Source organism: Camelus ferus, chromosome 25, assembly GCF_009834535.1.
Source record: "Camelus ferus isolate YT-003-E chromosome 25, BCGSAC_Cfer_1.0, whole genome shotgun sequence".
In the NCBI taxonomy this organism is placed as follows: Eukaryota; Metazoa; Chordata; class Mammalia; order Artiodactyla; family Camelidae; genus Camelus; species Camelus ferus.
Genome location: NC_045720.1, coordinates 31,222,500 through 31,250,084, shown reverse-complemented (window position 1 = coordinate 31,250,084; position 27,585 = coordinate 31,222,500). Strand labels below are relative to the sequence as shown.

The following is a 27,585-nucleotide window of genomic DNA, read 5'->3' as shown; positions in this document are numbered from 1 at the left end:
GTCCTTAATTTTAACAGGTTGAAATGATTGTGTATTTTAGGTGGCATTTTAACCAATGTATTTAAATTTTTTTTCTGAAAGAAATATCAATATTTATGGGGATAATATTTTCCAACTCTGTGGAAATTTAAACATCCACATAAAAACAGTAGAAAAGCCATTTATTCAAAAGAATCTTTGAAAGAGTTTTGTTTTTTTTTTTCGTTTAACTTGTCCCCTCTAACCAAATGAAGAAATCAGTTTTATTTAATGTGCCCACCCTAAATAAGAATAATGATTTAATTACTGGAAAATTGATCTTCAAATTCCTATTTAGAAATTAACCTTGTCTTATTTGTTATTCAACTGCAGACTTATTTCAGAGTTGGAATTCTTTTTGATTAGTGTTTGATACAGTCATTTTCTCTTAACTCTCATAGCTTACCACCTATGATTTTTTTCAATATATAGTTTCTAATATTAATGGGTATGTTTCAGTTGAACCATTTTCAAAAGTATTGATTTTTTCTTATATTTGAAATATGTCTTCAAATTAAGAATTTTTAGACATTGCATGAGAACTGGTTATCTGAATGGGTATATTTGTTTTTAGTTTGTCTAGGGTTTCTTAGTAGTTTTTATCTCACTGTATGTGATTTGTACTGGTTTATAACTGTAAGTGTAGAGGAGTTTAAGTGCTTATCTGAAATCATACTAAATTTAATTAGAAAACTGTGATGATGCTGTAAAATTATGTTGGCCCACAATCTTCTATCCAAGTTTGCACCTGAAATACACTAAATGTGTGTTTTACAAATGTACATCTAAATATATTAATTGATTCTTCTTGCATTGATGTAAGTTATCAGTTTGTTCTGACTTTCTGCCTTATCATAGTTCTATATTTGATTATATTTGTGCTAATGTTTTGTATGCCTTTCTCATCCATTGTTATTGATATCATCAAATTGATGAATATTTTTAATAATGCCTTAATATTTATATAAGTAGCACCTTAGTAGGCATGGTTTATTTTTCTTCAGTAGTAGACATTCTTTTGTCATAAAAGAATGTGCATTTGCTATTATTTCTGGCGCAATTTTATTTGAACTTTAGATTTCATCAACTATGAGAAGGGTCTAAACTTTTTGCATTGTCCCTTATCCTCAAAAGCATGAATTTTGATTGAATCAGGCCTCCGAATTCATGAAGACAGCTTTATCTGGAATAAGCTTTATATAATAAGACAGAAAGGTAGAATAAAAACTGCACCTCCTAATGGCTAACCTGGGGATAAAATCGTTCTGGCAAAATGTGCAATTAATCACATATCAGAAGTATATCAGGAGACCCAGGAAATTCCAAAAAAGGTAGAGCAGAAAGCAGTGTAGTGTAGTTGAATGAGCTATTATTGATCAGAAGACAAAGAAACTCCAGGCTTGTTGCTCACAGTTGTGTGATATGAGGGTAATTTCCTGGAACTTCAGTTTTTCCACCACAGGAAGGGAATAGTAATTCTGGTTTAATGAAGTTAATGTGAGTATTAATAAGATAATGGACATAGATCTCTTCCTACTGTTAGTATGCAAAGCATGTAGTAGATATTCAATACATTTTTTTAATGGCAGTAGTTGTAACAATTTGAGATAAATAATTACATAGGAAATAAGAGATGTATGTGATGTTAACTCAGAAAAGGACAGAAAACAGGAAGGATTAATTGTTGCCTTGTATTTTTTCTTAAGGAATATTTTAAAGAGAGGACCAAACCTCAGGTTTTTATAGCTAAAAGACAGAACCTTTTATTACTCATTTGAGAGATTATGTTCCATACATCGTTTTGTTATTTAGTGCCAGGGCCAACTTCTTTTAGTAGGGTATCACTTCAAACACTGCAGCCGCCACTGCAGGTTGCAAGCACATGATTGAAGGCTTCTAGTTCTCAGCTCATGCCCAGATGTCTTTCAATAACTATAGCCAGTAATTTCTTCAAATTGCTCACTTTATCAGCAGCACATGTCATCAATCCTGAAGTGGTTGCTCAAGTCAAACTGCAGAATCTTTAGCTTACAGACGCAGCTGCAAACAGGTGAACAGGCAGAAAGTAATTTGTGCAGCTTGGTGGCTGTCAGACGAAAGACAGACAATCTGTGTTTAAAACAGATTGCAGGCCCTGTATGGGCCAGACAAAAGGGAATTCTCCAACTGCAAATAATTCCAAGGTTAACATATTTTCCTTTCTGCCATTAGGTGATTTGTTAAAATTGGAAACAATGAGCATTATAAATCTACACAGAAACTGGAGACAAGATGAAAGAGAAAATCAGATCACTAAATAGGTTTACATTTGTCTTTCTAGAGAAATACAACTGGCATTCATATAAGCTATTTTCTCACAAATTAAGTCAAGTTATAAAATAATTCTTTGAAACTTACAAGATTATAAATGTTTCAAGTTGCATTATGAATTACTGGTATTAAGAAACAATGAAACCTGAACCAGTACAGTTTTTATAATAAACATCTTGCTTTTTAGAGTTAATTGTTAATTTGTGAATGTTAGAATTTTCTCTTTTGAAATATTATTTAGTTTTTCCCTTGAAACTTTCTTAATGTAGATTTAGAAGTAGCATATGCCAGATATAACACAATTTTCAGTATATAATGATCTATTACGGTTACAGAATAAAAATTCTTATAGAGAAAAATTTTTCAGGGACTTAAGCATTTAAAAAAGTTATTTTCACATTTTATTTTCCTAGGAGTTACCAGAGCATGACTACGAAAGATCTGAATATACTTATAAGATAGCCACATTTTAGAAGATTGTTCCACAACAGTATTAAGAATATTCATTATTTGTCCATGTATCTCAAAATTGATACACTATGTTAGAATAGCCTAACTCAGCGACATATTACTTGTCAGTGTTAGTTCCTATGAGTGCTTACCCACTAAACATGAAAGAGGACTGTATTACATTAGCTTTATGAGTAGTTCATCATGGAAGACTACTGAAGAAGATACACACAGACATCTTTATATATTTAAAATATACATGCGTGCATATGTGTAGCACATGGAAGGTAAAAGATGAGTCTTTCTATCTACCAGAGCTTATGTCTGTGATACAAAGAATATCTATAAATGAATGTGACTGATCTATTCTCCCTCGTTCTCTGGTTCTCTTGGCCTTTCTGTTTTGTTTCACAAGCACTTTAGTATTGTAATTGTTTTTAATGGATGATGAACTTTTGTTACATAGTGTTTAGGAACTTACTCTTCAGTGTCAAACTGCATTCAAGTCCCAGTTCAGTGATACTGTATGACCTTCGACTAGTTACTTAACCTCTTAAGTATTCAGTTTTCCAGTGATGATAGTGCTGTTTGTCTAACTTGTGTTTTTTTTTTTTTTTTGATATTTCAGAAAAATTAATATAAAGCATTGTGCATGGTGTCTTGTGCATATTTAAAGGTTCAATAAACCTTAGCTATTTTCTGCTACAATTTAAACATCCTGAGGAGAGGGAGCGTGTGTGTCTTGCTCCTAGCTGCTTTCTGACCATTTGCCAATTTGCCTTGAATCCAGTAACTAATCAGAATGAATTTATTATTGGTTCTGTAAATTTCAGAGTCCGCTTTACTTTCTTTAGTGGTAACAATCTTTCTTTGCTAAATACCTTACTTTAGAAATTAGAACAATTCTGATTTATGTTTTGACTGTAGACAAAATGAAGGGATATGAGAATTTTAGTTTTTCTTAGTTTACTTTACCTAACAGTAAGCTTATTTTTATTTTTAACTTAAAAAATTTTTTTAATTGAAGTATAGTTGATGTACAATGTTATATAAGTTACAGGTTAATAATATAGTGATTCACATTTTTAAAGGTTATACTCCATTTATAGTTCTAAAATATTGGCTATATTCCCATGTTGTATAGTATATCCTTGTAGCTTACTTTATACATAATAACTTATTTCTGATTGAAATTATTTTCCAAATATCATTGATTTTTTTTCAGCTTTATTGCATATAATTGACAAAATTGGAATATTTGATTTATTATGTATTTGATAGTGGTGATGATTTGGTGTACATATACATTGTTAAAGGATTAATACATTCATCACACATATTTACATAGCCATGCATACTCACACACAGATGTATTTGGTGAGGACATTGAAATTTTAGCAAGTTTCAGTTATACAATACAGAGTTACCAACTGTAGTTACTGTGTTATACATTAGATCATCAGACTTCATTCATCTTATAGCTGATAGTTTGTACCCTTTTACCAAATTCTACCCAATTCTCTCACCCTCCAGACCCTGACAACCAATTTTTAGTCTGTTTCCATGATTCTGATTTTTTTTTTAAAGATCCCACATGTAAGTGATACCATGCAGTATTTCCCTTTCTCTGTCTGGCCTATTTCGCTGAATATAATGCCATCAGGGTCCATCTGTGTTGTCACAAACATCAGGATTTCCTTTTCCATGGCTGAATAATAATTCCATTGTGTGTGTGTACATATATATACATAGATATACATATATATATGTGTGTACATATATATCTATGTATATATATGTACACACGCCCCCTACATCTCTTTATCTGTTCATCAGTTGATGGGCACTTAGATTGCTTCCAAATGTCTTGACTATTGTGAATAATGCTTCAGTGACCATGGGAATGCAGATATCTCTTTGATTCAAATATACATTGATTTTTAGTGCCAGATTATTTTGTAAGTAAAAGCCTCATGATCTCTAGACCGACCCACCAGTTTTCCTCTTTGTTTTCAGGCCAGAAACTAAAGAGTGCAAGAATACAAGTCTTAGCTTTAGTTCTTGCACATTTCTCTGATCAAAACTTCTTTGCCTCTAAGGCAGTAGCTAGAGCATCTAAAATATACTGATGTTCAGTCCATACCAGACCTCTTATTTTGGAGGTCTCTGAGGGTGGGACTTTGATACTGCTCATTTTAAAAAAACCTCTGTGTCCATCGAATGTGGATCCAGGGTTGAGAACAACTCCTCTAGAACAGTGATTGGCAAAGTACAGCCCACAGGCCAAATCTAGCACACTGCCTGTTTTTCACTGGAACACAGCCGTGGTTATTTAGTTTTGTCTATGGCTTCCTGTACTACAGTAACAGAGCTGAATAAGTGTAACAGAGACTAGTGCTCACAAAGCCTAAAATATTTACTGTCTGGCCCTTTATAGGAAAAGTTTGCCATACCTTGCTCCATATTTGAGCTCTGATTATCACATCTTTGCCAATTTTCTAGATTGCATGTTAATACTTGAATTAATCTAGTGGTGAGTTTCCAAAATTTTTGGTTGTCTTTTCATTTCTTGCCTAGCTAGCTATTGGCCTTAGGTTATTGCTTGAGGGTACCAGCAAGGGGCAGCGTGGAGCTTTTGCCTTGCCCACTTTCAGTTCTTTATTTTTTACTCATTCATCTGTAATATTACAGTATGTTAAAATAGATATGATAGTATTTTATAGTATTACCAAGCCATAGTTTTACAATTATGGGAAATAGCTATTTATCTGTAATTCCCTTCAATCCTTATTAACTCTTTCTGTTCGTTGTACTTGAGTTTTAGATCCGTCTCAGCTATAAAGTAGCATACCACGTTTTCATCATTGTTACTCTTTTAAATATTTTTTATTATGTGTTTTTATTGAACTATAGTCAGTTTGCAATGTTGTATAATTTCTGGTGTACAGCACAATAATTCAGTCATACAGGAACATATATTCATTTTAATATTCTTTTTCAGCATAAGATACTACAAGATGCTGAATATAGTTCCCTGTGCTATACAGTATAAATGTTGTTTATCTTCTTTTTAAAATTTGCCTTCATTCATTATTTCAAGAAATTTTGGCAATGACTGGGTTATCCTTGTCTTGAAAATATTTCGGGGCCTGGCAGATAGGCAGGTGATCCAGCTTTATAGTTTAGCCTTACTTGCATGCCTCTAATGCGTCAAAATTAACTTAGCTTTTGTTTGTAGTGTGAGTTACAGTAGTGTTTTAATTGTAGGTTGCTCAGGAGAAAAAGCAGGCATACAGACATCTCGTATAGGCTTCTGTTTTATTCCCCTGGAATGATGTGTTCAACTAGTTTTCAGCTATTACTGTACAAATTTTGTTCAAGGATTGTGTTTCACCATTTGTATTCCAAATATAGTTCACATCCACGTGTTATATATTTATTAAGAAAGTAAGATCACCATCTTAAAAAGATTTTTTCATTTGAGTTGTTGAATAAAGTGAGTATGTTATTTAGGATAAGGAAAAAAAATAAAGCACTCAGGCAGGTTGCTGACTGCAGTCCAAATGGCTGATCAGAGAGTCTTTATATGCATTGGTAATGTGTTGTGCAATATAAGCTGAAATATATTCCACAGGGGAGGAAAACGGAATAGGTTACATACGCTGTTCCTAAGTGCAATGAATATAAAACTCCATTACTCACTTTAGGCAGGTGCTTTTTATATGAGGCTTTAAAGAAATATAAAACTGCTGGTGAAATGATTGGTTTGTACAGACACCACTTAGCTCCTAGTGCTTTGACCAGATAAAGAGGCTAAAAATATTCTTGCAAACATTTCTTGAATGAGTCAGGGATTGAAGGTTAATATTCTCTTGGTGTAATAACCTGTCAGTATAACTATTTTATAGTATGTGAAATTTGTCGCTGACTTGTTGATAAAAAATTATTTTCAGGGACACAAGGATAATTTTCTAGTTTTTCTTCTTATCTAGTTAATGATACAGAAATGCTACTTACCAAAAAATATTTTTAAGGTTCACATATGTATTTAAATATATTTTTGAGGAGCTTCTTAAATAATATTTCTTTGTAGTTCTTAATATTTGTTCTTTGAGAACTATGGAGTGTTTTATAGGCATTAAAGTTGGATAAGCTTTTGGAATGTAAAATAATTCTTCTCAGGATAACTCTGCAACTGGTTGATGAATATCATGAAAAATTAAAAAGTATGTTAATTAGTCCATAAATACTTACAGTGATTTCACCTACATATGCAAATGCCTATATTTTTCTTCTCTTCAACTCTTAGAACAAGCACCTGCTTCTAGTTTAAACACTAAACATTCTTCTAAAAATGAATTTTCATAAACATGATCTAAAAGGGAGATAGGGTAGTAAAATGGCATTTTTCAGATTTCTTTAATGTTTTAAATATGTGAACCAGTAGGTTTTCTTTTTAAACTCTGCTTAGATTGATTTTTTTCTCTTTCTCTGTATAATTGAGGTAAAATTCTTATAGCCTATTATTAACAACTTTAAAGTGTACAATTCAGTGGTATTTAGTGTATTTACAATGTAGTGTAACTGCCTACTCCCTGATTTATAAACCTTTTTATCACTCCCTAAAAGCACCTCATACCCTTTTAAGTAATCACTCCCTGGTTCATCCTCTGCTTCATTCCCTGATAGCTTTTAATATTCTTTCTGTTTCTATGCATTTACCTATTCTGGACATAGCATGTAAAAGTAATCATGTAATATGTGATAATTATCTAAGGGAATTATCTAAGTTGTGTGTATCAGTAGTTCAGTTTTACTACTGCATCATATTCCATGGCATGGATAATCACAGTTTATTTAATCATTTATCTGTTGAAGGACATATGGGTTTCCAGTTTTTTCCTTTCCTGTCTGTACTTCTTATTTCTCTTTCTTGTCTTATTGCAGTGGATAATGCTTAACAGCATTATGTTAAATAATAGCAGCGAGAGCTGACATCCTCTGCTTTGTACCAACCTTAGCGTGAAAGCATTCAGTTTTTCATCAAGAGCTTTAGGTATTTTTGTAGGTTCTCTTTCTTATGTTAAGGAAGTTTTTCTTTTTTCCTTTTTCTCTGAAAGTTTTTATCATGAGTAGATGTTGAATTTTGTCAAATGCATTTTCTGTATCAGTAGATATTATTAATGATTTTTTCCTTCAGCTTGCTAATATAGTGGATTACATTTATCTTGCAATATTTAACTGAACATTCATTCTTGGAATAAACCCTACTTGGTCATGATGTATTTATTTATATTTTATGTTTATATACCTGCAAACTCAATGCTGAATTCCATTTCTAATGTTTTGTTAAATACTTTCATATGTGTATTAATGAGAAATATTTGTATGTAGTTTTCCTTTTTTGCAATGTCTTTGTTTTGGAATCAGGGTAATTTTAGCTTCATAAAATGAAATGGAAAGTGTTTCCTCCTTTTCTGTGTTTTGGAGGAGATTGTATAGAAGGGATATTAATTCCTCTTTAAAGACTTTGTATAACTCTCCATCTGTCTCTGGGGATTTACATTTTAGGAGTGTTTTTTTGTTTGTTTTTTGGGTTTTGTTTTTTTTTTTTTTTTGATTTATTGATCCGTATCATTAAAGTTATCACATTCTCTGTGCAGAATTGTTTGTGGTATTTACTTATTAATCTTTTGATGTTTGCAGTCTGTAGTGATACCCCATTTCATTCCTGATATTGGCAGTTTATGACCCCTCTTTTATTTTTCTTTGTTAGTCTTGCTAAAGTTTTGTCAGTTTTAAAATTTCATTGATGTTTGCTATCTTTATTATATCCTTCCTCTGATTGCTTTGGGTTTTTCTTTCTTTACTTTTTCTATGTTTTTGAGGTGAGAACCTAGATTATTGGCTTGAGATTTTTACTTTTCTCCAAAGTGTGTATTTAGTGCTATAAAATTTCCTCTCTGCACTGCTTTATTTGTGTTGTACAGATTTTGATATGTTGTCTTTTCATTCACTTCAATGTATGCTTTTAATTTTTCTTGAGTATTCCACTTTGACTTCTGGACTGTTTTGACTTCTGGACTATTTATATCTGCTTAACTTCCAAGTAATTGGAAATTTTCCTGTTACTCTTTTCTTATTGATTACTAAGTTGAATCAGTTGTGGTCAGAGAAGAAACTTTTTTTTTTTTGTAATGTCCATGAAACTACCAGATAGGTTTATTCTGGAAATGTTTTCAATGGAACAGGAATTTAGTGCTTTTGAAAAGTAACAAAATGATCATACAAAGAAGTTACAGTATCTCTTTGAGAAGAAACTCTGTTGACTGCAATTCTTTTAAATATATTGGGGTTCGTTTATGGCTCAGAATAATATGGTCTATCTTAGTATATATTTTGTAGGCATTTGAAAAGAATGTGTATTCTTTTGTTGTTCTGCAATATCAAGAAGAGCTCATTGGTTGGTTGTGTTTTTGACATCTTCTGTATCTTTGTTGATACTCTTCTAAGTTTTCTGTCAGTTGTTAAGAGAGATATTGAAGTCTCCAGTTAGAATTGTGGATTGTTTATTTCTCTTTTTATCAGCTACATGGCACAGTTTTTTGTGGCTATATTAGTTTCATACAGATTTAAGATGGCTGTGTCTTTTTGGAGTATCTGATCTGGTAATTTTTTTCCTCTTAAGTCTATTTTATCTGATGGTCATATAAGCATTTCAGCTTTTTAAAAAACATTGAGATTAAAGTCATACATATAAATTCATAACACAGCACTTAACATTTAGCCATTTAAAAGTATGCAGCTCAGGTTTTTATTATATTCATAAAGTTGTGAGACCATCACCACTGTCTAGTAGAACATTTTTATATCACTCCAAAAGATCCCATATCCTTTTAGCAGTAACTCTCCATTCCCACTTAACTCTAGCCCCAAGCAATCACTAATCTTTTGTCCTTAGGGACTCACCTGTTGTTAATATTTCCTATTAGTGAAATCATGCAATATGTGACCTTTTCTATCTGACTTATTTCATGTAGCATGATGGTTTCAAGGGTCATCCATATTGCTGCATGTATCAGTACTTCATTTCTTTTTATAACTGAATAATACTCCATAATGTACTACAGATTGTTTATCCATTCATCAGTTGGTAGACATTTGAGTTCTTTCTACTTTTTAACTGTTAAGAGCAATGCTGTTATGAATATCCTTGTACGAGCTTTTGTGTGGACATATGTTTTAAATTCTGTGGCGTATTTACCTAGGAGTCGAATTGTTGGGTCATATGTTTTCTCTGTGTTTAACTTTTTGAGGAATTGCCAAATTGTTTTCTATAGCAGCTGCACCATTTTACATTCCCACCAGCAATGTATGTGGGTTACAGTTTCCCCACATCCTCACCAATATTTGTTATTGTCTCCTTTTTTAATAGCCTTTTAATTGTGTCCAGTGGTGTCCTGCTATATTCTGCTTTCTTTTGAATAATATTTGTATCCTAACTTTTTCTGTTCTTTTACCTTCAACTTGCTTACCTCATTATATTTGAAATGAGTTTCTTGTAGATAGCATATAGTTGGGTCATGTTAAATCCAGTCTGCCAAACTTGTCTTTTAATTGCTAGATTTAGATCATTTACATTTAATGTAACTATTGGTTGGTTAGGCTTTAAGTCTGCCATTTTAATTTTTAGTTTTTGCTTTCTGTTTGATCGCTCTCTTTCTAATTTCTTTATTTTCTCCTTCCTTTCAGTTACTGAACACTATTTATAATTCCATTTTGATTCATGTGTAGCTATTTTGAGTTATTTGAGTTATGAGTTATGTATAGTTATTTTGAGTTATTTGAGTATTATCTTGTGAAACTTTTTTAGTGATTGTTTTAGGCTTACATTTCATATATCTAACTTAATACTGTCTACTTGTATCATCATTTTTCTAGTTCGGCTGATGTGTAGAAAGCATACATATTTTTGTTTCTTTACCATCTCCTGTTTATAATACAGTTGTCTTAAATATTTCCTCTGTGTATATTGAGAACCACATCAGATCTTTTTGCTTCAACATGAAAGATATTTTAGAAAAGTCAAGAAAAGAAGGACAGTCTGTTATATATACTCTAGTTTTGCTTATTGTATTCTTTCTTTTTTCCTAATAGTCCAAAGTTTTGTGTTTTATCTGTTTTGTTTGGAGAACTTACTTTAAGTGTTCTTTTGGGGAAGGTCTGATATTTACAAATTTTCTTAGTTTTCCTTCATCTGAGAATGTCTGGTTTCTCCTTTAATCATGAAGGATATTTTCAGCTGTTGAAAAGTGTTGTGCCACTTCCTACTAAACTTTATGTGTTCTAATTTTTAAAATCTGCTGTCATTTGAATTGTTCTTCCTCTGTGAGTAAGGTGTCATTTATCTTTTGCTCCTTTCAAGAATTTTTTTCTCTGTCTTTAGTTTTTAGAAGTTTATATGTAATGTGTTTTGATTTCTTTGATTACTCTGGGGTTAGCTCAGCTTCTTAATTTTCAGGTTTATGTCTTTTGCCAAATTTGAGAAGTTTTTTGCAATTATTTCTTCATGTATTTTTTTCAGCATCATCTTTCTCCTTTTTTGGGATTCTGATGGCATGAATGTTAGATCTTTGGTTATGGTTCTGTGGATAACTGAGATTCTGTCCTTTCTTCCTCCCTCCCTTCCCCCCTCCCTCCCTCCCTTCCTTCCCTTTCTTTCTTTCTTTCTTTCTTTCTTTCTTTCTTTCTTTCTTTCTTTCTTTCTTTCTTTCTTTCTTCTTCTTTCCTTCCTTCCTTCCTTCCTTCCTTCCTTCCTTCCTTCCTTCCTTCTTTCCTTCTTTCTTTCCTTCTTTCTTTCTTTCTTTCCTTCTTTCTTTCTTTCTTTCCTTCTTTCTTTCTTTCTTTCCTTCTTTCTTTCTTTCCTTCTTTCTTCCCTTCCTTCCTTCCTTCCTTCCTTCCTTCCTTCCTTCCTTCCTTCCTTCTGTATAGTGCAGATTGGGTAATTTCTTTTGTGCTGTCTTCCAGTCTAGTGATTCTTTCCTTCATCTTAACCAGTTTGACATTGAACCCATCCACTGAGTTTCTTCTGTTACTGCATTTTCCAATTCTAAAATTTCTATTTGAGTTATTTTTATGTTGTAATCCTGTCCTCTCTCTCCCTTCTTTAATTTCCTTCCCTTCTTTCCTTTCTTCCTTTGCCTCTCTCCTTCCCTCCTTTCCTTCCTTTTCTGTTTCTTTGCTACATTATTATTTTCATTTGTTTCAGGGATGCTTGTAATTGCTTATTGAAACACTTTTAAGATGGCTTTTTAAAAATCTTCGTTAATTGGTTCTAACATCTCTGTCATCTCAGTGGCATCTATTAATTCTCTTTTAAAATTCACTTTGGGATCTTGGTTTTTGGTATGACATGTGACTTTCTATTGAAGCTTAAAAATTTGGATGCTGTTTTCTGAGGCCGTAGATCCTATTTAGACCTTCTGTTTCATATGGCTTTATTTGATAATGCTCCAGTGGTGAAAGGGGACATGCCCCCTTTTTACTACCAGGTGGAGTAGAACTCCAGGTTTTCCACTTGGCTTTCACTGGCATCCAAGTGTGGAAGAGCTTTGTAATTCTGGCCTGGGGTGGAGATTCTAGCTCTCATTTAGGACTCCAATGATAACCTCCTGGCTTGAAGTGGTTGGATTTTCTCATTACTACTTCCCATGAGGTACTGACACCACACTGATGGAGTGGCTCATTGTTGCCGAAGTTTGGAGAAAGTCCTGACTCTCCACTTGGCCTTCTTTGATACCACCCTGGAAGTTTGAGGGGTGCCTCCTTATTGCCGGATTGTGTTGGAAGTCCAGGTTTCCTATTCAGCCTTCTTTTATACTCTCCAAGTTGGGGGCTGTTGTGTTTCCTTCTTAGAGCATGTTGAAAGTGGAAGTCTAGGCTTCCCATTGACCTTTGTTAGTGTTGGTGGGGGTTGGGACCACAGTTTTTTCTGTGGTGTTTGGCTGGAGTAGAACAATTATTGTCTAAAAGGTTTTTGTCTTGCTTACCTTATTCAGGTGCTTTGGCTAGGGAGAATAGGCTTTTGTTAGGACTTTTTAGTTCTGTACCTGTTGGCCTTTCTTGGTTGCTGGCTTCTTTAGCTTCAAGTCTGGAATGTATGATGCAGAAACAAAACCTGTGTACCTCACCACTGTGTATTTCTTTGGATTCTGTGGTCCCTAACTGGTTACCTTCTTCTACCTTTCAGAGTCTTTTTGTTTGTTTTATACATAATTTTGGGTTTTCAGTTGTACTTAGCCTGAGAAATAGGGAAAAGTCTACCCCGTCTTCCTGAAAGTGGAACTAGTTTATTTCCATAATGAACTAAGGAAAAGTGTCTTTAAAAATCTTAATTATGTTTCTTTTTGGTTAGAATAGGGGTGAATGTGACCTTGAGTAGTCTTGTGTTTGTTTTATGCTTTTATTTCTTAGCCTAGCCATACCTAAGCGTCCTGACAGGATATCTAAGTCTGAATTTGGCTGTAGTAATGTTTGTTCTTAGGGATGTGGCATGCACTGATTCATGAATAATTTAGAGCTCAGTTTATGTATAGATTGGATTGTCATTTCTATTCTTTCTGTCCTAGCACATATTTTAAAAATATTTTTTTAGTTTCCTGAGATTTTCCACCATTTAATTTTTATGTTTGAGTTATTTATTGGAAAGCTAAGTGTTATTTGTAAATTTACATATTGATCTCTGTTTATCCTCTTTTCTTTCATTTATAAATTTGGATATATATGCCAGAATTACTCAGGGGTGTTGTTGCTGTCTTCTGATACTACCTACAATGATTACGTGGTACTATTTTTCTGTAGTCTTTAATGTGAAACCTTATTATATGATGGCACTTAAGCTTCCAGACTTAGTTAATTTTTGTTATATATGAAGTTTTGGAAAATATCCTATTTTACACTAATGCCAATTTCTATATAACTTATGTTATTTTTCTGTGTGTAGTTTTCATAGTCGTAACTGTATTGCATGTACCATCTAATGTTCTATTGTTTGATTTAACATTTCTTAATAAATGTATTTTGTATACTTCTACATAAATATCAAGTAAAATAGGTTTTTAATAATAATGAGATATTGATAATGCATCTAAAGATTTTCCTTCTAAGTATTTTCTGATTTTCGCTGCTATAATTAATATTGCTGTAAAACCCTTTTCCTTCTTTTTAGTTTTTTCTTTAAGATAAATTCCCAGTACTGAATAACTTGGTTATGGATTATAAACTTAAAAAAAGTAGCATATAGATGTATTGCTCTCTCAAATCATTCCATGAATATATACTGCAACTGGTAATGAAGTTTCAGCAAAACCTCGACAACATTAAATGTTGCTATTTAAATTTTCACTTTTCGTTTAACTCACTTTTCTTCAGTTAGAGCAAAACTGGTCTTTCATCATATAGCTTTCTATTATTTGTGTTTCCTCTTAACATGTGAACTAGCTTTTGTGTTCTTTACCGTTCACTGATTCATGAATTCATTTATTCATTCAACAGATAATCTAAGTGCTTTATTAAGTGATTCCTTAAGCTTTTAGTGCATTTGTTAAAGAAATTTTTTAAGTTTCTGTAAGTTAAAGTCTTTGCCTCTCCCTCTGAATAGTTATTTATGCTGTCAAAATCAAAACATGTCAAACTGTCAGAGAGGGCTACATTTGATTTCTTCTTATAACAATATTATTTTTCCCAGCAGGTTTTATGTACATAGTAGTTGATAATCTTATCTATTATTGTTATTACCTTTATGAAAATGAGACTTGGTGGCATATGGCCCTTTGAATAAATGATGTCCACATTGGCTGTCTGTTTGCTATCCTGGTTGTGACATTGTATGTAGGCAGACAGTTTCCCATGGGGGTGAAACTTTTTTCCCAGTTCTTTCTTTTGGCTAACTTCTTTGTTGTAGCTTAAGTGGTGTTTTCTTAAGACTCCCCAGACTAGTTTAACCCCTCCCTTAAGTTTTCTTGTACTTCCCATTTTTAGCATTTTTCATAATATCAAGTAGGTACATATTTGTGTAGTTATTGGTTTAAAGACCAATAGCACTTCTTTCTATAGATTGTGGATTTCATGAGAGAAAAGCCTGAATTGGTTTTGTTTACCCCATAACCCTGGACTGTGCTTGGTATATAGTAGTGTATTTAAAAACGTGATTAAGTTAGTTAAAGTTAGTATTTGCATGAAGAACCATCAGTAGATGATCATCCTTAGGGACAGACAAGAACTTGTATCCTTAAGCCAGGAATATTGCCCTTTACAGTGAGAAACAGTCTAGAGTTCTGTGCAGTAGACCTTTGATTTTGTCATTGGAGGTCAGTAATTGAAGTAGCAAGAGTGAATCTTGGTTGCATGAAGTCAGAATTCTTACAGTAAAAGAATGCTTGTCAAAGTCAAGGTTTCACAGTGCTCAGGTACTTAGTGTGGCAATTTGACCTTGTGGTAGAACTGAGAGTGGCTTAAGGCAGAATTAAACTATGGAAAAAAGAATGATCTTGTCCTCTGCAGAGAGAGTGAACATTGTATTTATTTTTATTCTGATGTGCCCTTTACCAGCTCCTTCTAAACATACACACACACACACACAATTTCCTTCATTTAAAAGATAATTTTGCCCTTTGCTGTGATGTCATTTACTTTACCATCTAGTCATTTAGCATTCTTATCCACGTTTAAATAATTAAAAAAAAATCTTTGCCACAATTTCTCCTGTGTTTACAGTAAGCTTTCAAAAAATAGATTCTAGGCTGCCTGTGTGATATTTTTTAAACGATTTCACTTCATTTTTGCCCTAACGCCTGCATAGTGTTTTTTCTTAATTTCATGCACAAGGGTGATGGCTTTTTTCCCTGTATCCACTTTGGCCGTCATAGTGTGGAGTTTAATATGACTTTTATGTAGTAGTCCTTCTTTAGATATTTCCACCAGTGGTTATTAATGAGAATTTATTTTTATATATTTTCTTTCCATATGTGTTATGAAATACCTAATCCAAGAAGGAGACACTTTGTTTTTTTCTAAGCATTTTATTTTCTTAGCCTAAGTGTTATTTTTTAAAGTTTATATATGAGGATAGTACTAAATGATCATGACTAGTAATTGGGTGTTATTTATTATTTCAAATAAGAACTTTTATGTATAGAAAATCCCAATCTAATAATGTATGACTTTATTATTTATATCACAAAGTAGTAATTTATTATCATTCTTCACCTGACATTATAGCTCTAGAAGCTAGGGGGAGATATAAAAGATTTCAAAAGTTATTCTTGCAATATCAATTTGTAAATTATATTTATTCTTTTAAATTTTATGTTTCTTCTTTCACTAAAGTCACTGACTTTACCTAGAGTCCATATATTTTGTTAATCATATGTACACAAACATCATAACTGCTTCGTTTATTAGTGTAATTTTTCTTTGCCTTTAAAAAAAAAAAACTGATGACAGATGACAGTATTGCTCCCTTCAAAGGCTACTTTTCCTTTCCATATATCCCCTCATACAGTCTTTAATCTCCTTTCACTGAAGTTAATTATGGCTTTCAATGCTTAAAGAAATCTTAGTCATAGTCAAACCCAATCACTCTTTTTTTTTTTTCAGTTGAAGAAATTGAGGTACAGAGATTTTCAGTCCAAGATTTCAAAACTATTTGATGGCAGAGTTTATACTAGAATAAAAGTCTAGTGATTAGTGTATCATTTCAGTAAACTCTCTTATTCCTCATTAATGTGTATAAACTGAACTTCCATGATCTAAGCTTGTATTGTTTTTAGTAATAGTAACAATGAGAATTAACATTTATTGAATACTTACACACCAGATACTCTGTTAACCACTATCCACTTTTTCATATCAGCACTCAAGATTATTCTGTAAGGTAGCTAGTGAATTATGCTCACTTTACAGTTACAGAAAGAGTAGTTAAGTACATTTTGGGGTTCATACTGTGTTTAATATCTCTGCATAACCTGCAGTGTTTAATCTTAAAATAATAGTCCTTCCTCATCTATCATGGATGAAATCGTAGGGAGGAGAAAATTCAATTACAAGCTATATTTACTTAAGAAACGTATAGCAGAGCATGATGACTTCTATGCCTGGTAGCATGGCATGCTAGTTAACCTGAAAAGCTTTCCTCTACAAACACCCATAATTCTAAGTGAATTGCTCTCAACCTACAAGAAAACAAACAAAAACAAACAAACAAACAAAAAGTCCTCAAACAAGGATGAAACTGAAAACCAGAATGGGAAGCAGGCATTCATGCTTTAACTGTCCTAATGGGCTGTGGCAACCTCGGTTATCAGTGGTCTTGGCTTTTAATCACCAGAAGTGGGTTGGAGACAAGAAACGAAGAATTGGGAAGTGATTTCCATTTCCCTAAGCTCATAACTTCTAAGGACTAGTGGAAAGGGGGACTGTTTCAAATATCTGCTCCACTCTCCATTTAACAAAGGAGCTTCTTTATTTTGGCCTTGATGGGGAAGGAGGAGGGTGCTTTCCCGAGAATTTGTAACCACAGTCTTGTCATCATGCAGATTTTAATTTCTGCATGGTGTAGGAACCATCACACCAATAAGTTAACTTAAACTGTGATCCTGGGTGGACTGGTTACATCTCTGGATATCTAGCAGTAAACACAAATATTTGCTTTTGGCATATACCCTTGACTCTGGCAATGTATTTAAAAAGGAAAGCATTGTGGAATATTAACTACGAATCCAAAATTACTGAGAACTTAAAAATAATCCCTCAAGAATAAGACCTCCAATGGCTAATTTAGTCTCCTAGAATTTCAGTAATATAGTAACTGGAAAAAGTATAAAATGACTAAGTTTGAAATTATTAAAGAAATAAAAATGGAGTTGAAAATATGAGAGAGGCACAGATATTGTCAGTAAAGACTAGAGAATTTAAAAAAGGGAAAGTCAGAAGTCACTGAATGAATGAACATAGGTTAGATGCAGCCAGACAGTATTTGTGAACTTAAAGGTGCATATAAAGAAATTATCTAGAATGCAGCATTGAAAATATAGATGAAAATGTGAAATACAGGTCAATAGATCTGGTTACTAGAATGAGAGGATTCTGTATAGGTCTAATAAAAGTCTCAGAAGGAGAAACTAGGAGAGGGGCACTAGAGACACTTTTTTTTACCCTACAAAATTGGTGGATGATGTGAATCTTCAGATTTAAGAATCAAAAATCCTGAATAGGAAAAATAAACTTAAATTTCTAAGTAGATACATTGTGGTGAAACCCCAGTATGCTAAAGACAAACTTAAAACTTTAAAAGCAGCCCAAGGAAAAAGAAATTAATGATATGATCTGCCAACATTAATGTTAGTTTTTTAGTTTCCGCACTTGGAACTGAATATCTCAAGGATAAATAAACTTGTTCTTGAACATTTATTAAATTTGAGGCACTATGGTAAGGTATCTGGAGTTCTTTTAAGCCCATGCAGTTTGGTGATCTTTCTCTTCCCAGCCAAAATTGGTTATTGAAGTCGTCTTCTGATCTAAAGACTATGTCCCAAAGTTGTAAGTTCTTCAGTTTTCTAATTAGGCTCTGCCTCACTCCAAATGAAAAGATTTTTTTTTCTAGTTCCTTATACCCAGGAATGTCTAAATTCCTACACCTGTAACTATAGTGTAATGTTAAGTAAGCTTGAAGAACAGGTTGATTCTTATTAATAATGCAGATTAGTTTTCCAAGAATGTATGTGGCTATGTGACAAAGCTATGTAGGAATGAGACTCTGATTCATAGAATTTTAGAGCTAGAAGCAAATTTTATTTTGTTAATATTTAAGAATTATGCCATAAACTAGGTGGCAGAATATATTGTTTTAAATTAAGACATCTTATTTTGTTCTTTTGTCATTGTGAAGTTGAGTTTTTGTCAAATGTTTATTTGCAGTTGTTTATGTTACAGAATGTTAAGAATTAAAGAAGCCAGTCTGTAGATAACATGTTGCTCAGTAAATACCTGTTGACTCTTTTTGTTGGAAACTGCAGCAATATGGACAGGGATTGCAGTGAGAGTAGAACAATGAAAAGTTGGCTCTTGCTATAGAAGACTTTGTGTTTTGCTCCTTGTGAAGATTTAAAGTTCAGTTCTGTCACCTAATTATCATTGTGAGCTATGCTTTTGAGATTACTTTTTGTTTTATATCATTTAATTGGTTATAGTTCAATGGTTATATTTTATATTCTGTTGAGAATATTAAGTGATTTTTACTGAAATACTTTGGCTTAGCCCTGGCATGTTACTTCATCTGCTTTTCCATGTTAAAGGCAATAAAATCATCATCAACAGTAATAATAAAACAACCACTATCTTCTAAAGTTTGCTGTCCCCTATTTGCGTGTGATCTCACTGGGGCCCTTTCCAGTCTTTGTCACGTATTGAGGCTTGAAGCTAACCAGCTTTCCTGCTACACCTATTTGTTCTTGCCTGTCCAGCCATTCTTGTTAAGACTTCCACTTTCTTCTCCTGTGATAAATCTTAAAAACTCACTCTCATTTCACTTTCTCCTTTTATTTTTCATCTGAAAGGCTAATGCTTGGTTTTTACTACAATATCAACCATTTGGAAGCTCTTTACTTTTGTCATTTTGTGGAGTGTTCCTTAGTAATCCTACTGGGATGGCTATCCATTCAATGCATATTTTTAAAGAACTTAACTGCTTCCCTCTTCAGAAGCCTTTACTATTGGTTCACTGTTCTCTGATTTTTATTATTTTTGTGTATCTGTACTGAGTCCTGGATGCTTGAGTGTCCTGAAAGACTTTTTGTTTTATTTGATTAAATTATAGGTTTTGTAAGGCTGGTAACAAAAAGGGCAGCCCTCTGGGCCCTTATCATCATCACTGTTTTATTAGAAGCAGTCATTTTCACCTCATTCTTAGATACCTCTAAATTTCTAAATAAAATGTGTACATTGAAATTTTTTAACTTCTGCGTTTAGGTATTATGTACATACTTTACTAAAACAATCATGATGCCTTAAAACAACCTAAGTTTATTTTCTTACAATTCTGTAGTTTAAAATTCTAAAATGAGTCGCATACTAGAAGCAAGGTGTCAGCAGGGCTGTGTTCCTCTTTGAAGCCTCTACAAGGGAATCTGTTTCCTTGCCTTTTCCACCTTCTATAAGTTACTGGCCTTCATTGGCCTGTGGCCCGCATCCCCACCTTCACAGGCAGCAACATTGTGTTTCTGTGAAAGTGCTTCTGTTATGACACGTCTTTCTCTGACTCTCCTCTTCTGCCTCTTTCTTTTTCAAGAATCCTGATGATTACGTTGGGTCCACCTGGCTAATCTCTGTATTTCAATTCAGCTGATTAGTAACCTTAATTCTGTTGCAACCTTAGGTCTCCATTGCCATGTAAGGTAAGACATTGTCAGGTCCTAGTATTATGATGTGGACATTTGGTTGGGGGTTGGGGGCAGCATTATTCTACCTGCCAAGGGGATTTAACTTTTAGGGCCAATACTCACTCTTTTTATCTCTGTTCTTCCTTTTTCCAAAATCGTTGACTATAATTAATTTTCAGTTAAATATATATTCAATATTAGTATATTATGACCATGTATATATGAATTATAGTGTACTATCATGCAGTTTTTTTAATGCAGTTTCTATTCTTGGAGGTAATAACTGCTTTTTTGGCTTCATTAGTATTCCATGTCCTTAGTATTAATTAATTCCCCAGAATTCTTAGAGAAGCATAAGTCTTCTCTCAGTATGTTCAGATGCATTAGATAATTCATTTTAATTTTTGTAGTCATCATTTTTTAGTGTACTTTCCTCCTGTTTCAGTCTCTGTCTGCTTCTAATCCTGCTGTAGAGATGTCTTGAGATTTACTTTTATCGTTGTCCTGAGAATTCCCTTTTCTCTTATGTTGGATCCCCTGTGTCTTAGGTCGCATATGTTATTCTTTCCTGATTTACTTCCTCTTTTTGGTGGAGCATAATTCTCTAGTTATCTTTCTAGCAGAGGAAGTAAACTTTTTTCAGATCTGGTGTGTTTGAATGAATCTTTATTCTACCTTCATACGTGAAGGTAGTTTGGGTGTATAAATAGAGTTGTAGGTTGGAAATGATTTTCCTACAGAATTTTAAAAGCATTGTGCTGTTGTCTTCTTGCTTCCAGTGTCTGTACAGAAGTTTGATGCCATTCTAATTGTATGTTGCATGTTAATTTTTTTCTGTTTTTATGCTTCTGTTTTTTCCTCTCCGAAGCTTCTAGGAGCTTTTCTTTAGCCCTGATACTTGTTTTTTCATTTGCTGTGCTGGATACATGGTATACCCTTTTAATTTGAAACTCATGTACTTCAGTTTGAGGAAACCTTTTTGAATTATTTCTTTGATTATTTTCTCCATTTTGTTTTAATAGTTCTTCCTAGAACTTTTGTATTTCAGATATTTCTTTCTGCTGATCCTTTCATTTTTGGGTCATTTTCCTTCCATTTTCAATCTCTTTGGGTTTTTGTTTTTCATTTATGTGGTAGATTTCCTCAATTTTCTTTTCTTTTCTTCCTGTTAATTTAGGGAGAATTAACATCATGTTCTTAATTTCAAGACATCATATTCTTACTGTAGTATCTTCTGTACTGCCTCCGAGGATACTAGTAGTAGTAGTAGTAGCGGAAGTGGTAGTAGTAGTAGTAATAAATAATAAATAGTAGTAATAAGTAATAAATAATAATAATTATCATTATTTTAAGTTTTCTATTCCTGGCATTGTCTTTTTACCCCAAGCTCCTTTTGTGTGTGTGTGTATGTTTTTTAATCTCTACCTTTCATGCTGGTGATTTCTACCTAATATCTGATGATTCTTCATATTATAGAATAAAATACTAAATAACTAATTGGAACCTGTGTGTGAGATTGCAGCTTATTGGATGACTGGTGTTGTTGTAGGTGAATTGAACACTTATTAACTTTTTGTCAGGGGATAATCGGTTATCAGTATCTCTGGTTCGTTTTTCTTGGACTGGCCAGTTTTCACAGCGAGAACTCCATCCATTTCCTTCCTGCAGGTAATAAATCTGGCATTCAGAGTTCTTAGAAAGTGAAAGAAAGGAGATTCATTATCTAGTACATCTATTTTATATTAGCTTTTTCGACAATCTCCCATTTTTAGCATGCACCCTTTCTTTTGATTGTATCCTTTCAGAGTCCTTCTGGTTCAGACTCTGACAAGTGAACTCTTCAGTTTTTTGCCAGGATGAGTGTGAGGTAGTTGTGTGGTGAAGGATTAAGGCAAAGGAATTGTAGTCATTAGACAGACATTCAGTTACTCCTCATCTTTTCAGCCTCCTCTGGATTCCCGCCCTCTTAACTGCCTGGCTTCTTTCATTCTTATCTTTCCAGGGCTTATTGCAGATCAGCTTGCTTCCTAGTTTGGTTACCCACAGGTACTTTTCTCTAAGTCATTTTGTTGCTACTTGTTCATCTATATCCATCCTCCAAATTTTTGATGACAGCTCTCGCCTCTTCGAGAGCTGCGCATTCAGCTCTTATCTTTTCGTCTTCATTTCTTTGTTGGTTTTAGGACCCTACAAATTAAGGAGGAAACAGAGGTAAACTTACATATGGCTTGACTCTTTAATCTTTTACTTCTATACAGATATGTAGGTCTTTCTTATTAGTTCATCTTTTAGTTTGTAGATGATAATTACAGGAGTGATCATAAGTTGATTACTGAACATTGGAGTTCACACCAAAGGTTAATGTCTCAGTGAGGCTAGGAGAATTATTTGGGCAAGAAAAGTGGTGGAAAAGGAATCAGAGTTAACAGTGTACCACAGGAATAAGAATATTATTATTAGGAGTTAGGAGTTAATATTTTTCAGAAAAATCCCCTGTAAGAAGAAGAAGTAACTGCATTATTTTATATTACATCATATTACAAAAATTCAGTATTATTTTTAGATTATTACGTTGATAATGTTTACCATGTAAAATTATATTTGAATTGCAGTGCCTTAGGGATTCCCTTTTCCCTTCCTCTAGTAGATTATGACAGCAATATTTGAGTAAATGTATATGAAAATGCTTTGTAGTCATTATTTCAAATATAAGACTTTGTCACTGTCTTTGTGACTATTTTATTGACTCGTGTCAGCTAACTATACATCTTACCAAAAATCTGCACCTCTTCCCTAAATTGTGTTCAAAGTTCAAAATTATGTATAAAATTCAGCTGATTTCTCAGAGTTAGATACTCTGAACAATAACTGTAGTATTTTGGCCTCCACAGGTAATAATAATAGATGGCTTCCCTTAAGCCATCTAACTATTTGATACATAACGCTGCCTGCATCTGAAACCTTGCTTTTTCAGTTTCAGAGCTTTTGCTCTTTTTGTTTCACCATATTGCACTGCTAACAGATTTCCTTTCACAAGTTCCGGAAGCAGCCTTCATGTCCGTTGGGAACAGTGTGAATGGTGTCCTGAGTTGTGTAGTGCTGAGACTGCTCCTCTCTGCCTCCCTAGTGTTTATTACGTTTGGGGTGTTGTAAAAATTTTGGTTTGGTGGTAGAATGGAAAGAAATTAAGTTTGTTTTAGAATTCTTTTTTTATTAATACTTTTTTTTCCCTTTAGAGCAGTTTTTGGTTCACAGCGAAATTGAGGGAAAGGTACGAGATTTTTCCATGTACCTTCTGCCTCCATATCTTTCTGCATTGCTTCCCCCTCACAAGAGTGGTACATTTGTTACAACTGATGAACCTACACTGACATACCATAATCACTCAAGGTCTTATATACAACATACATATGTTTTAACAAAGACCTACCATTTGCAATTCAAGATAGAGTCGTAAACTTGGTAAAAAGAAGCAGTGTTAAATGTTTCTTAAAAAGCCATTTTGGCCTATTTATCTTTCTTTCCTTTTGCATCTACTAGAAACTAATTCAATTCTTTTGGTTCTTAACACCCCCAGGAACCCTTGAGAGAATCTTTCAGTAGCTCTTGCCTGCTGATCACTATCTAAATTCTTCAAATTTTTCAAAAAGTTGGCGTAGAATGAGTGTCTGACTCTGGGGGCTTAAGAGCTAGAGGAGGGTATTATTCCATTTTGTATCCCTCTCATCACATAACATGATGATTGGAGCAGGGTGAATTATCCGCTGATTATAACTTCTGCATCCGCAGTAAGATGTTAAGTATGCATAGTGGCCCAGCTTCTTTTCTAATGGGGAGAAAAGTGTTGGTTGAAGGCCTCCCTGCTGTCTAACTTGAGCCTGGGCAAAATCCTTATTTCTCTTAACCTTGGTTTTCCTGTATGTAAAATGGAATAGTAATAGCTACCTCTTTTTTTTTTTTTGAGATGAATAAAAATAACAAACTAGGCATAGTGCGTGGTACTTAGTAAGTTGTCAGTGAATGTTAGGTGTTGTAACTACTACTGTGTTTATATATGTATTGTTGGCATCATTTAATTTTGTGACATACTGCTTAAGTTTTTTGAGTCATAAATTTTGAGAATTTGAGAAAATCATAGAAAATGTGTAAATACACAGCGTTTAGACTATTGCTATGAGGATAATAGATACCACTGCAAATGGAAATAACATGGTGGTAAGTACTGGAAAAATAAACCATTGATACATGTTTACATAACAATCAAATAGAAATTGATAAATAGATCCTTCTAAAGTAAAGATTAGTATGTGAGAAGGTGTTACTCAAGGTGTCCTTTAACCATCTGCAAACCATGTAGTTTATTAGCTAAACTGCAGGTTCCTGGGCCAAATCTCAGGAATCCTCTTGGAGGACTGTGGGGCTTTTTGAATACACCAGAGTTTGAGATTAGAGATTTTAGAATAACGTTTAATATATGTATCATATAAAATTTATAGTTTTCTTAGTTTTTCATATGTAGTTCTACTTAAAGGAGTTTCAGATATGAAGGATAATATATATTTGATTGAAATGTGGAATGAGGGAAAGTAGGGAAGTTATGTTAGCCAGTCTTCATGGGTGAAATGATGGGTGAGGTTTTCATTGATGGGACTAAGTTGTGTTAACCACCCCAGCTCTTCTACTGCTGTAGGATTGAGCAAAAATTACTTAACTCCTCTAATCCATTATATCCTAATTTGTAAAGTGAGGATAACAATAACATCTTTATTACAGTCCTGTTGTGAGAACTGAATGAGATAGTGTGCATAGCACATTGTAAGTCCTCAGTAAACGTTAGTTAGAGTTCTTCGTATCCTCATCATCATTTAAGTGGTTTGCAATAATGTTAGTATAACATTCTTAAGGTTTCTCTGCCTTTTTAATTCTCACCTACCCTTCAGGGCCAAAATGAGTTTCTCCCTTTTGAATTCAGTTTTCTGTACCATTTATTTCATGGTAATTGTTCCCTTCTGTGCTTTTATGTCCTTCAGCAAGTAGCAGACAGGAGAGACGTTCATATTCACTTTTTTGTCAAGTGATATAGTATCCCTTTGGTTTCTTTTATCTACACATGGCATGTCAGTTTTGCTTATAAGCTATTGTATTTTAACCTAGGAGCTGTTTCAAGCTGTCTTGTTTCTCTCTTTTCACCCCATCTGACTAAGATATTTTGAGGAGTCTGTTTACTTAGGAAGTTTCCTATTTAAGTTAAATGTCTCTGCCAAAATAAAGCTCAATTTGTAAGTTAATTTTGTTTCAAATTAAAATCTTATTCCATATTCCAAAATCAAATATGATTTTTAGTCCCCTCATTTTTAAACAAATACTTGTTTAAAATTTACTTTTATCTCTTGAGCTTGACTAATTAAGAGCCAACTTTGTATAAATATAGTTATGAGAGTTCAGCCCATTTATTTTAAAATTGCATCTTTTTACCTCCTAAACAGTAAACTGTGAAACCTAACACAAATACTGTAAGAACATCTGAGGTAGATAATTAAAGTATAATTAAGTTTAAATGCCTTGGTGAAGGAGTATAAAAATTATTTAAATTCAATCGGCTAGTACATTTGCAGTTTTCTTTTATTAGGTGTGAAATCTAAGAATCCCCTGCCAACTCTTGAGGGCTCAATCCAGAATGTTGAATTGAAGTACTGCAGCACATCATTGGTCAAATGTGCCTCTGGGACCATGGGATCAATAAAAATTTGTGCCAAAGCCCCAGGTATGTGCAGCTGGACCGTGTAAAACTTTATTGCCTGTATAGGAGAATTGGCCTTGCATTTTACAAGGAGCGTTACTGAAACAAGAATTTACTCATTGTTCCTATGAATCAGAGGTTTTGAATTTTTTTATTTTTACTTGAAAAAATTGTTAATTGTGCCAGGATGATACTTCTTGACTTTAATAAATTAATTTTTACTTAAGGAAAAAAAACTTTGCATAATTTTAAGTGTGGTTATGAGGGAGGAAAAATTAAAAGAAAGTTTATTCCTATACTTTTAGTGGGGAAATAGGAGGTATACATATATATGACACAGAAATTGAATTAAAATGTTGTTAGTATAATAAAATTAAGCAGAAAACCCAGCTGTTTTTCAATTTAAGGTTGTAATTGACTTTACCTTCTTACCAGTACTTTATTTCATAATATTTTCCTTAAACTATTTGTAATTTAATTTTTTCCAGTGCAGACTAAATTTCTAGATATGTTTAAAGTGATACAGATTCCACTGAATATTTAGAATACAGTATGTTCATGTTGTTTTATTTTAAATCTTTTCTGAATATGCTCTACATTCATTAGCTAAGTATTAAAACAATCTTTTAAGAGTTAAAAGTGCTTTTAATTTTATCATACTTTTTAGAGTATAACTAAATATACAGCTAAAATTACCAAATGGAAATTGAAATTTTAATTATGATGGTAGTAAATTTTAAGATCAGGCATCTACAAGCTGTTCTTACAATTTTGTTTGATGAATTTCTTTTTCATAAATATTTCTCCTCAGGTGACAGTGGAAAAGAGAAATTAATTCCATTGCTTCAGGGTCCTTCTGACACTAAAGACCTTCATAGCAGCAAGTGGCTCAATGAGAGTAGAAAGCCAGAGTCTCTCTTAGCTCCAGATCTGATAGCCTTCACAGTCCAAGTTCCGCAGTATATGGACTACTGCCACAGTTCCGGTAAGGACATCATTATTCATTTATTTTGCATTTTCTTTTTCAGCAGGGCTTTTAAAGACAACACTCCTTAAAAAAAAAATGTTCATTCTGATGAGAATGGGTATGGATCTCTAAGGAAAAAAAATGGGAGAATGAGGCCATAACCTGAGACTGTGCCTGTAGATAAAAGATTTTACCCATTTTCTAAGGCAGGAGCTGGTAAACATTTTACTAAAGGGCCAGATAACTCACATTTTAATTTTAGGCTTTGTGGGCCTTAGGTCTCAGCTATTCAGTTCTCCTGTTATAGCACAAAAATAGCCAGAGACAATATGTAAATGAACAGATATGACTGTGTTCCAATAAAACTTTATTCATAAAACAGGAGTTGGGCTGGATTTAGCCTATGTGGTTTGCTTTTCCCTGTTTTAGGGAGAAGGGATTGGTGGTTAAATAAATATCATGCTTTTGTTAATGCCTATTTAATCAAGTTTTTAACATATGTTGTTTGGGAAAATCCTTTATATAATTGTCCATATGGTAGTTTTCAGTAGGTTTTGTTTTCAAATCATCAAGTCATTAAAGTGTTATTTAAATGACCTGACAATCTGGTTAGAATTTTGATACCTAGGGAGGGACTAAGCTTATTTGAATCTATTGCATACTCT

At 33.3% G+C, this 27,585-nt stretch overlaps 1 protein-coding gene across 11 annotated transcripts in view; it reads left to right on the top strand.

Moving 5' to 3' along the window:
* VPS13B (vacuolar protein sorting 13 homolog B) overlaps positions 1–27,585 on the top strand; it is a 627,764-nt gene that overhangs the window by 148,541 nt on the left and 451,638 nt on the right. For all 11 annotated transcript variants that reach the window (XR_004315275.1, XM_032468222.1, XM_032468224.1 and 8 more), the window contains 2 exons: positions 25,843–25,977; positions 26,765–26,938. Coding sequence is in view for 10 of the 11 variants with exons in the window: in XM_032468222.1 (XP_032324113.1) it covers positions 25,843–25,977; positions 26,765–26,938 (309 nt within the window). In the remaining variant the exon portion in view is untranslated. The remainder of the gene's footprint in view (positions 1–25,842; positions 25,978–26,764; positions 26,939–27,585) is intronic.